General features: G+C 40.1%; 1 protein-coding gene across 1 annotated transcript in view; it reads left to right on the plus strand.

Moving 5' to 3' along the window:
- The window catches only part of LOC103611675 (A disintegrin and metalloproteinase with thrombospondin motifs 12), a 72,240-nt gene that overhangs the window by 26,029 nt on the left and 35,671 nt on the right, over window positions 1–10,540 (plus strand). Inside the window, 3 exon segments of the mRNA XM_017727328.1 lie at window positions 4,037–4,157; window positions 9,031–9,275; window positions 10,512–10,540. The exon segment at window positions 10,512–10,540 is cut by the window's right edge and continues 152 nt beyond it. Coding sequence (XP_017582817.1) covers window positions 4,037–4,157; window positions 9,031–9,275; window positions 10,512–10,540 — 395 coding nt within the window.

Genomic DNA, 10,540 nt, shown 5'->3' on the forward strand with positions numbered 1-10,540 from the left:
GGAGGCGGCTTGGGCCCGGGGGGGGGGGTGCAGCTTAGGCTTCTGAGCCGCCCCATGACCCACCCTCTGAGTCTGCCTCTTTGGGAAACTTGATCCAGGGGATGGGCTGGGATTGATTGGCATCACGCTGCCCCAGCCCCACAGTGGGCTGGGTCACACCAACAAAAGCCTTACATGTTCTTTGCACTGGAGTGTGCAGATGCTGAGGATGGATCTGGCATCTCTGATGTTTCTAGCAACCTTTTGTCTCCTGTAAAGAATTTTGATACGCTTAACCGACCTTCAGTCATGCAGAGTTGTGGCCTGCTCTCTGTGGTAATTCACAGTTGTTATGCTGAGAGACTAACATTGCACTGGAAAATTACACAGCTGTGTAGTTCTAGGTAGGGAACCATTTTCTTCCCTTGCTGAAAAGCAGATTACGCAGCTTGGATTTTTATGTATTTCTGTGTATGGATTTTTAGCTTTACGGCTTCTCACTATGGTTCAGCTTCCTCCTCCCACTGCTACTGCAACAGGACATTGATTCAGACTCATTACAAGATAAATTACAAGATAAATTACTGACATCAGGACACATTTCTCTCCATTCAAGGCAATGTCATGGCCAACAAGAAGTGAACATGATTTCTTTATCTGAAGACTAAGTGGGGGAGACAAATGGGAGGAAGACCTTAAAGTTCTATGTAGCATTCACATAATGGATATTCAGGCAGTACATCCAGGCCATACCCTTCAGTGACAGCAAGGACTTTTTGTATCTGCCCCCCACTGCCAATCTGACAGAAAAGCCTCTCCCTCTGGAAATGGAAAAAGGTCAATATCTCTGGCTGTTTTCCCTTTAGGCACTGAGCAGCAGGAAATAAATTGTTTCTCCTTCCTTTAATGCAGCGAGGCAGTTCAGGTCATTACATCTGCCTCTGCAGTGTGTGCTGTGACCAGAAACAAAGCCGGTCTCAGCTGTGTCAGAAAAAGGCTGTTGGTGAGTGGGGCAATAGCAAAAGGCTGCAGGGAGGGATGCTAACTTGTGTTGCCCATGCTGTTGCACACAGCAGTTCCTATAACACAGCATGGTTCCCTGGCAGAGAGTGCACAAGGATGTGTCTGTGTAAAAAAATCAGAGCCTAATTACTGCTGATATTCTTTCCTGTTTTATAACCTGCATTAATCTCCAGATCCTCTTTAACAGCTCTTTGTCAGAAACTCATCATAGAGTCATAGCATGGTTCAGGTTGGAATGGACCTTAAATATCATCTAGTTCTGGACTGCAAGTGCACACTGATGTGTCGTGTTGACCTTCTGGAGAGTTTGAGGCATGTTTAGAAAATACAGCAAGAGTGTCCACAAGAATAAAAATAAAAAAGGAAAGCAAGTAGAAAGAGGAATGAAGCATCTTGAAATTATTCCAAAAATAATATGCTATTCACTGGAGTGATAAAGGAAAATATGGTCTGGAAATTAAAGTTCATGGAAATATATTTAGAGTAAATGAATGCTGTTTATTCTGACACATGAGAATATTACTTTGTGATGGTTTTTAATGTCTCTGTAAGATGAGGCCCTGCTGTTAGATATGAAGGTCATGACAGCACCACCAACAGCCTGGAGCTGGGGAATAAAACAAAGGCTTTATTTACTGTCGCACAGTAAATTGTTTGCCTCATTCTTGGGTATTCCAGAACCCCAAGGATGAATAGAAATACTGCATGTATAGGTAAGGCTGATGTCTGATCAGATACAAACTGTTTCAAATATCAGAAGAACACTGAAATACACTGCTGTTATTGTTGGAAGGGACAAAGGGATTCCCTTCATATCACAGAGATGTTATATTTTGATGCCGCAGACCTGTTGCTAAAGGAAATGCATGGTCAAGTGGGAGAGATCTGAGCTGATTGTGACTGAGCTGATGGAGTAGAGCCGATGCAGAAGCATGGACTGGCACCCCAAAGGCAGGGAAGTGATGATACTGTGGTGCTTCCATCTCAGTAAGAATCAGGGCTGCAGCAGTTCGGAACTAATTAGTTAAACCTTCGGGGATTTTCACACTACGCAGTACTTGGAAGGGAAGTATGCTCAGTGATGTTAATGTCAAAGTATCTGACTGTGTGAACTAGATAAATTAATTCTGTGTGCAGCTTCTCAAACAAGAATGCACAGCAAATAAAGATGGACAGAAACCTTTTCAAAACCACGAGTGTTCTGTAGTCATTAATCATATTGTCTAATAGCAAAGCATGAAGCACAAGGGTTCCTTCTTCAGACTTTCCCCACCTTTCTGTTCATGTTCATAGTATAGAAAATAAACTTAAACTTCCACGACTCTCCAGATTGTCTGATTATTTCTCTGGTCTAATAATAAACCAGATAACTATGACTTCACTGTTTGCAGATGATTAACAGATGTAGTAATAGTACAGTAGATGTACTGCAGAATGCATCACTTTGAGAAAACAGCAACACTCCAGCCTCTTTAAATTATTAGGAAGTGTTAAACATAAACTCCAGTGCATCTGTAGACAACAGGTGAAGAGACAGAGCTGGACTCCTGACAAGATAAAGAAGCATCCTGTTCATGTAGCAGTGGCATCTGTGTATTCTGAATAGTTGATTAAATCCATCCTTGGTCAAATAGCTGCATACTTGGGGGCAAAAAGTTACCTTCCTAATACATCCTTATCTCTGTAACATTCTGTACTGCTCATAAATTTGGTCCGTGGTGCCAGGATCTGTCTTTGTGCAAGACATTACGAAACTTTTCATTTTTTGAAAGTGGCCTTCACTGAAAGGAGGGGGAAGCTAAGACTGCTGCAGAACCTTTTGACATGGCCATGACTTTTCAGGGCTGGTATGAAAGGTGCTAGGTGTGTATTGGCATTAAGTGATGGATGAGTCTTTTTTTTGAATCCTCTTTACAGTGATGCAGTTTGCCACCATCTGTAGCTTGAGGCCTTTCCTTGCTTCTGTTTCTCATGGTTTTTCTAATTGTTCATTAAATCACTGACACTTAGACAAAAAGTGTTTCTTAAGCTGAAAATGATAGAAAAATACTGAAGAATGCAGGAGCCTGTATACCTAGGTTAGTCTCATAGATGGATTTTCCTGTCAGAAGCTTGCAGAAGATTACAGTAGCTGATGTATTGAAGGTAAAATAAGATCAACATCAAAAGAGGTAATACCCAGATTTTCATACATCAAGAGGGTGTCAGAGAAGTTGGCAGGTATAGCACCTGAAAGCTTATTTTGAGAAAAATCAGCTGAGAAAACCTTTACATGCTACCAGACTTCTGGCTATTCATCTACATCACAGACCTCCAGGTGTCTTAGATACTATTAGCAGCCACTGAATGCTGGATGTTAGGTTGTGTTCTGCAACCTTGCTTGTTTTTGAGGAGAGGCAGGAAAGAAATCCCAAAACCAAATGAAAATTGTGTTGAAATTTAAAGACATTAGAGCACAGAATTTTTGGGTTGGGAAAGGATGAAGTTTTTTCCTGACTCAGTATGAATAAACTTTTCTCTCTCCCTGTAGCAAGCATGAACTGGAAAATCGGTCTTTACTAGAACTTGATGCACTTGACTCACTTTATCCTGACCCATGCTCCTGTGCTGGCAAGCTGAAGAACCATTGATATAAAACTTCATGCCTGCTGAAGAGTTTTTCTTTGCTAGGGGGGTTTGACTGTAGTAGAGGTTCTGTGTTGTCAGATGGCCACAAAAAGCTGGCAGAGATTTCAGTTCTGTTACTGCATTGTGTTCCTGGGAACCTGTGGATAGCTCTGTGACGTAAGAAAGCAGACACAAATCCTGGATGTTGGGGCCAGTCCCAGATACTGAGGCCATTTGGGTGGCACATTTCCATCCCAAGTGACTGGTCACTACTGTGTTTTTTGTGACATGGTAATGGTTATTGCTTGTTAGTTTGTTTTTCACCTTGGTGTAATACACTATACAGGAGCTACACTACTCCCCTTCTTAGAAGTGCAAGAATTTGTTGTGGACACCACATTTACTCCAACACTGTTTTTCCTTCTAGGCTGTTGGCTGTGATTATGAGATAAATTCCAACGCAACAGAAGACCAGTGTGGAGTTTGCCTGGGAGATGGCTCTGCTTGTCGTACAGTGAAGATGATGTTTAATCAAAGTGAAGGATTTGGTAATACAGGTTCTTCTTTTAAATTCTTCCGTTGATGAAGTCATTTCTCTTTGTAAAAATGACTAAAGTGTTTCTCGTTGAAAACTGAGTGATCATCTGCGTGGGAAGTTGTAAACGGGTGTTTCAGTGAATCATGCTTCTGCCAGAAAGAAATGCCTGCTCTGTGCTTTTTAAGTACACCTTGTCTTATAAAAATTGTTAGAGACCCAACAGGTCCTGTGCAAGTTATGCAGTTAACAATAAAATCCAAAATAGCAAATGCATTTACAAAGTGAATGTAATTTGCCATCTTGAAAAATCTGGACCTAATCTCTGTAAAGTAGAAAGCACCAAGAAAGTGCTGGAGTGAGCATCTTGGGGATTCATTTCTAAGCATCATAAAGAGGAGAAGAGTCCCTGCAGGGCTGAAGTGGTCTGAATAAGCGATTGGAGGACTGAGCCCGTCTTCACTGATGGTAGCGAGACATTCAGGCTTTAAGTTGACTTGTGTGGGATGAATGGGAGCTAGAGAGTCTGGAAGCAGGAGTGGGAGACTAAAACTGAGTAAGAAATATGGTGGTGAGCTGGAGGTGAAGAGGCAGCTAGGATGAACAGCTTTCAATGGAAAACCAGGGCAGGAGGGGGAGAGGTGAGAAGATGAGGCACTGGAGAGTATGCTTGGAGTACGGTCTGCAGCTAAAGAAAGAGGCTGATGCAGAGATGAGAAGTCTCAAGATCAGTAACTGGTACCATTGTAGTGAAGAGGGGGAAACTGCAGTGAGTGCCTTTGCTGACTTCTGGATTTGTGGGGTTTTTCAAATAAAATAGTTCTGCCTTGCACAAGTATGATTTGTGCTACTAACTTAGGGCTAGTTTGACCAGATTTTCCAAAGTTTGGGGTAAAAGCTTCTTTAATATTTCAGGGTTTTTTTCTGTACTTGAGTTTGCTTTCCTTCTCTCTGTGTCCCAAAGGTGAACTGTGAAGACGACTGCAATCCTGCAGCAGTTCAGGTTTCATATGTATGTGAGACTTTCAAAAGAAAATCTGGAGCTCCCTCTCTTCCAATACAACAGTAATCCTTCAGCCTCTGATCTTTTGTTTCTGCAAATCGAAAATTCACTCTGCCTTTGACTGTGTGTGAGCTTTCCAAGGCTAAAGATGTGAACTTTATTTTTGAATAACAATTTTACATAAAAAGTCCAGTATTGTAACTTATGGGAGGATAAGTACCTTTTATTTAAATTCATTTTGTGCTTTATATTTACTTAGGTTTTCCTTGCCACAAGATTCAGTCAGTCTTACTGACAGATACTGCTGAGGGATACTGAGTGTTAAGTAAAATTATTTCAGTGTTTTCTTTAGATTCATTAAAAAATGTATTGATTCTGGAGATTCTCTCCCTTCTATAGACATTGACTCCATTGCAGACAAAAAGAAGGAAAAATGTAAGGAAGGGCAGAGATTGGTGGTCTCTTCGTGACAATGTGTGGATTTCACCGATGTGCACAGGTGTTCAACTGGGAATAGGCAAAAGGCTTTGTTCAGAATATCTGTCTTCTTTTTGTGTCTGACAGATGTGTTGTCAGTGGTTTGTCAGATTTTATAGCAGAGTGGCTGCTGAACAGTTTATGTAAACATAAAGACTTCAGACTCAGGATATAAATTCAGCATAGGTAACAAAACTGTATCAAAGCATGCTGCCAGTCACCAGCAAAGAAGATTTGAAACGTTTTTCTATGTTCAGTGTCATAGAAAAAATACAAAGCGAAAGCTAATATATTCTGATTTAAATCTTTGTTCAGAACCTCAGTTCAGCAAGGCCCTTCTTGGTCAAGTGCTGCAGCACTGTGTATTGTCTGTGCAAGTTGACTCAGTTGCCATGTCTAACTAATGAAATGCTAGGAAATAGTTTTAATAATTCAGCCTTTCACTGCAGTGCAGGGTGATCAGTTTTACCTGAAGAAGATGTCTTTGTAGAAGTCTTAGAAATCTTACTGCCTCATGGTCAGAAGGAAAAGTTTTGAAATCTGTATTATTACTTGCATTTCCCTTAAAATTCTTTGTTTTTTTCATGGATGCAAAATAGGAATAGTGATTCAGGGGCATCCAAGAGAGTCACAGAAATGACAGCATCATCTTTGTAATGGCTGCTCTTGGAGTTTCATGGTGGAAAACAAACCAGAGGTCTCATGGGAACACATTGTCTCAGCTGTTGACACTATTATTACCCCCCTTGTTTTCAAGGGGTTTGTTTGAAAATCATTGAAGTTGCTTCAGCTGAACTTTGGTGGCAGAAAGGTTGCTGCATGAGCAGGGCATGGAAAAGCAAGAAGGTCAAGCCTGGGCGAAGAAGTCATGGTAGTGTCTGGAACCTGGCATAGAGGAAAGTTGTGCCTCAGGAATGTGTATTTTTAAGAGAGGCTTGCAGATAAAACAGGCTGGAGAGTAGGAAAGTGAACTGTTGTGACAAGGAGATCTGGTCATCATTTGATCTGCAGTGCTGTGCTAATGGCCTGAGTAAAATTACTCTTTTCTCACAGAAGTGGGAAAAGAGAAACAAGTTCTTTAGTCCTTGTAGAGCTGTGCATACAACAAGGGTTTCGTGTTGGGAGCATATAGATTTAATTTTAATTCAAAAGGGAAGGATTAATAGCATCTGAGAGTTGCCAATTCACAGGTGTGCAGAAGCACCCACAATAGGGTTGCTTCAGGATTTAATGAGCCCAGTGTGTAGGTAAGACAGCTGACATTTTGACTGTTACTGAATCTGGGATCTCTAGATCCTTATCAAATGAAACCCCATAAGCAGGAACAATTACATAAACAACACTTACTGGATTTTTAAACAAAAATGTATTATGTTGAGGGACAAACTCAAAAGCTTGCTGGTCATTTGCTTTCCTTTCAAAATCAGATAATGTTTATTGGGAATCAGCAAGAGGCTCTGGGAAATCAGAGTAGTAATTTAGCTGGTGAGGAGGGCCAGGGAGAAGGCAATGTGATACACAGAACAAATGGTAACATCCCTTACCAGACAGTTGCAATACATTTAAAATAAGGTTTATGAGCAGCAGCAGGTGATTCAGACAAAAATAACTATGCAAAATCTTGAAGGGATATATAGATTTTTGTGTTGCAACAAAACAAAAATTGTTTTATTGTTCTTATGCTTTGTGTTTTGAATAAATGTTATTCTAATTACATCAGAAAAAAACCCCAACCCAACCCTACTGTAAAAGGACATAAGCATCGCAAAGCCAAGCTGTCAGGATGTGACATAATTAAAATTTTCCATGCCGTGTTAATTTGTCCTGGTTGTAAGTATGCCTTCTAATCAAGACTTTAGTTACATAATCACACACTGTGTTCATAATATGTCTTCTCTGCACTGAATGAATAGAGCATTTGGTAGAATCATTAGACTTGGTTACTTACAATAGACCTAGACCACTGATTTCCTGAATAATAGAAGTCATTCAGTGAGCTTCCAGATTTTGTTACTTCATTCACTTAGAAAAAACTGAAATGTTTGAATTTCCACAGTCAGTCTGTGAGACTTGAGAAAGGTAACATTCAGAAAACACTCCTTCTTAAACATCGATCACTGGAAATTCATATATGTAATTATATATTATCAGTGTAATTAGGAAAGACCTGAAGCAGACAGATTCTGTTTTGTACTCTAAGCAGCATATGACATTTTAACCAGTATTTATTACACCACAAGAGAGCTGCAAATAAAATTCAGATGTTAAAGACTCTCGGGCACTTATTTAGAACAGCAGGTTGTTGTACAGCACATAAATATTTCTGGTAGGTGAAGAACATTGATACTGAAGATTGCTTAGCATGCCCAGTGTGGTTTATCTCACTCATGAGTGAGTAATCAAAGGTGATAAGCTCATTTCACAAGAAAGGTGAACAGGATGTGAGTCTCAGAATTTAATTCATGACCTCGGTAGTGTGTGATGAGAACTGAGGAACTCATATTCCAGTCCTGAAATAAACCAGCACAAAATGCAGCTCACACTCCCAGTGTACCAGCATGTAGAAATGTCATCCATCTAATTTCTAGAGCTCAGCTAGGGGCAATAACAAGAAAGCTAACTGAGTTTCTGTTCAAGGATCTATGTGAACTTCCTGTTTTTACAGTCCAGTAGCAACAACAATAGCAGTTTCCTGTAAGGTGAGAAGCACAGAGCCTGATGTCACATATTGCCTGTTATGTGAACAAATTTCTGTAATAGGTGCTCTAGATTAATTCTTAACACACAGACCATACATCTCTTAACAGGTGAAGAGCTCTTGAACTTTGTTATCAAAATCAGTAGTTTATGAAAATGTGTTCAATTTATAGTAGTAATTTGAGGCATTTGAATAACATTCATTTATTTTTTTGTAAGGCAAGCAGTCACAGAGAAGTTAAATGCCTTAAGAGAAGGTACGTGGAATTCTGTGCGTACCTGTACATTGGGTACAGATGAAAACATTCTTTGCAAATCAAAAAAACCTTTCCCACAACAGACTGCTAACTTGCTGGAACTCCCTGGCATTTCTCCAGATTGCAGCATTCCAGAGCCTTGGGTATGGTTATGGGAATGTTGATTCTCATCTGTGCAGTGGATTTCTCCTGGTACAGCTCTGAAAGTCATTCACCTCTGCATCCCTTCTCAATGCCTAAATGCTGGCATTGCCTAAACACTATTCCCCAGCTGACAGTAGAAACCCTGACGTGGAAAGTCACACTACTAGCAAACTGAAATACAAGCTCTGTGATAGCACATTTGTATATATTTTCAAGCATAGCTGATTGATGTTTTAATCATCTTAGAAATAAGTAGAATGCAGTGACATTTCTGTTGTTCACCTCCATGAATTTTTCGTGTCTCTTAGGATATGTTGATATTGGGCTAATTCCAAAAGGTGCGAGGGGAATCAAAGTCATGGAAGTTGCAGAATCAGGAAATTTCCTTGCTGTGCGAAGCAAAGACCCAGAAAAGTACTACCTGAATGGAGGCTTCATCATCCAGTGGAATGGTGAATACAAAGTGGCAGGCACAATATTTCAGTACGACAGAATAGGGGATCTAGAAAATTTGACTGCTCCAGGACCCACCAATGAATCAATATGGATTCAGGTAAGCAGAAGATCACAAGAAGAACCTGCTCATTTGGATGGCAGCAGAATGTGCTGGGGTTCTGAAACTGAGGCTGGGAAAATATATAATGTTGGTGTACAAACCACTATTAATGTGCTGTCTTGAAAAAAATAGTTGAGCTGTTTTGGAGAGAATTAAGCACCTTGCTTGAGGGTTGTTCATCCTGCCTAAAAATACATCCTGTATCATACTCATATTTTTTAAAGAGTGCCACTAGGACAGGGATCCTGTCACCTATAGTTGGTCAGTCCTCTGCCCAAACTTTCTTGTCTCTTGTACCAAATTTGACCATCACATGGCTGTGATGTGACCCGGATCCAGATGAAAAATAAGTTGTCACAAAAGGGGAGCTGATGTCAGGCTGTGAACAGTGAGAGCTAGGGAAAGCTGACCGCAGTGACAGCTTGCATGGAGCAAGAATAGCTTATGGTAAGTGAAACTGATCCATATAATGTCTGCAGAGGCTGTTTTCTTTTGTTTCTTTATAGATTCTAACTTAAACATAACCTGTTTCTGTCAGTCTTGAAAAAATAACTAGGAATTGGCCCTTTGGTCTTTGAAAGTATCTCTCATGGTTTGTTTGCCTGTATATCCACCATGCAATTAAAAGAAGTATTAGGGGTGTGATGGGAGACCACTTTCACACTTTGAATGTCTCATGAGAAGACAAAACTAATGAGTGCTCAGTCTTCACTTTTAGTACAATTGAGAAGAAAAGTTAATTGCTGAAGTCTTTTATCCCTTGATGACGTTTACTTTCTTCCTCTGAGGTAAATTTCTTGAGTGCCTCTTCTCAGTTGGAATTTTTCTTCTTAATTCAGAAACACTGAAAAATAATATCAAAGCAGTGTCTGAATAGCATCTGTAATTTTCTGACTTAATGGTTGTTTTGTAACAGCTATTTCAGAAGGTAGGAAAATTATAATTTGTAATGGGGATAGGCAATAACTCTTAATCAGCAGCACAGGGATGCTTTGGCTGGACTTTGGATTATCTTTTATAGTCAATAGGATACCAATTATGGTGACCCATTTATTCCCCCCTGCGTTTGCAGAAGTGCATGGTAAACAACTGTGTCTTTGAAAGATTCATGTATGCCACTGTCAACATAGAAGTGGAAATTCTGCAAGTCTGCTACTCTGAACTGGTACCAGACTCCAAAATGGGCAGGTTTAATTCTTCCAGTTTCACACTTTGAAATGTTTTGGCCAGTAGATTATTAATCAAACAAGTAATAAACCCCA

The sequence above is a fragment of the Corvus brachyrhynchos genome, unplaced genomic scaffold (assembly GCF_000691975.1).
Source record: "Corvus brachyrhynchos isolate BGI_N302 unplaced genomic scaffold, ASM69197v1 scaffold140, whole genome shotgun sequence".
In the NCBI taxonomy this organism is placed as follows: domain Eukaryota; kingdom Metazoa; phylum Chordata; class Aves; order Passeriformes; family Corvidae; genus Corvus; species Corvus brachyrhynchos.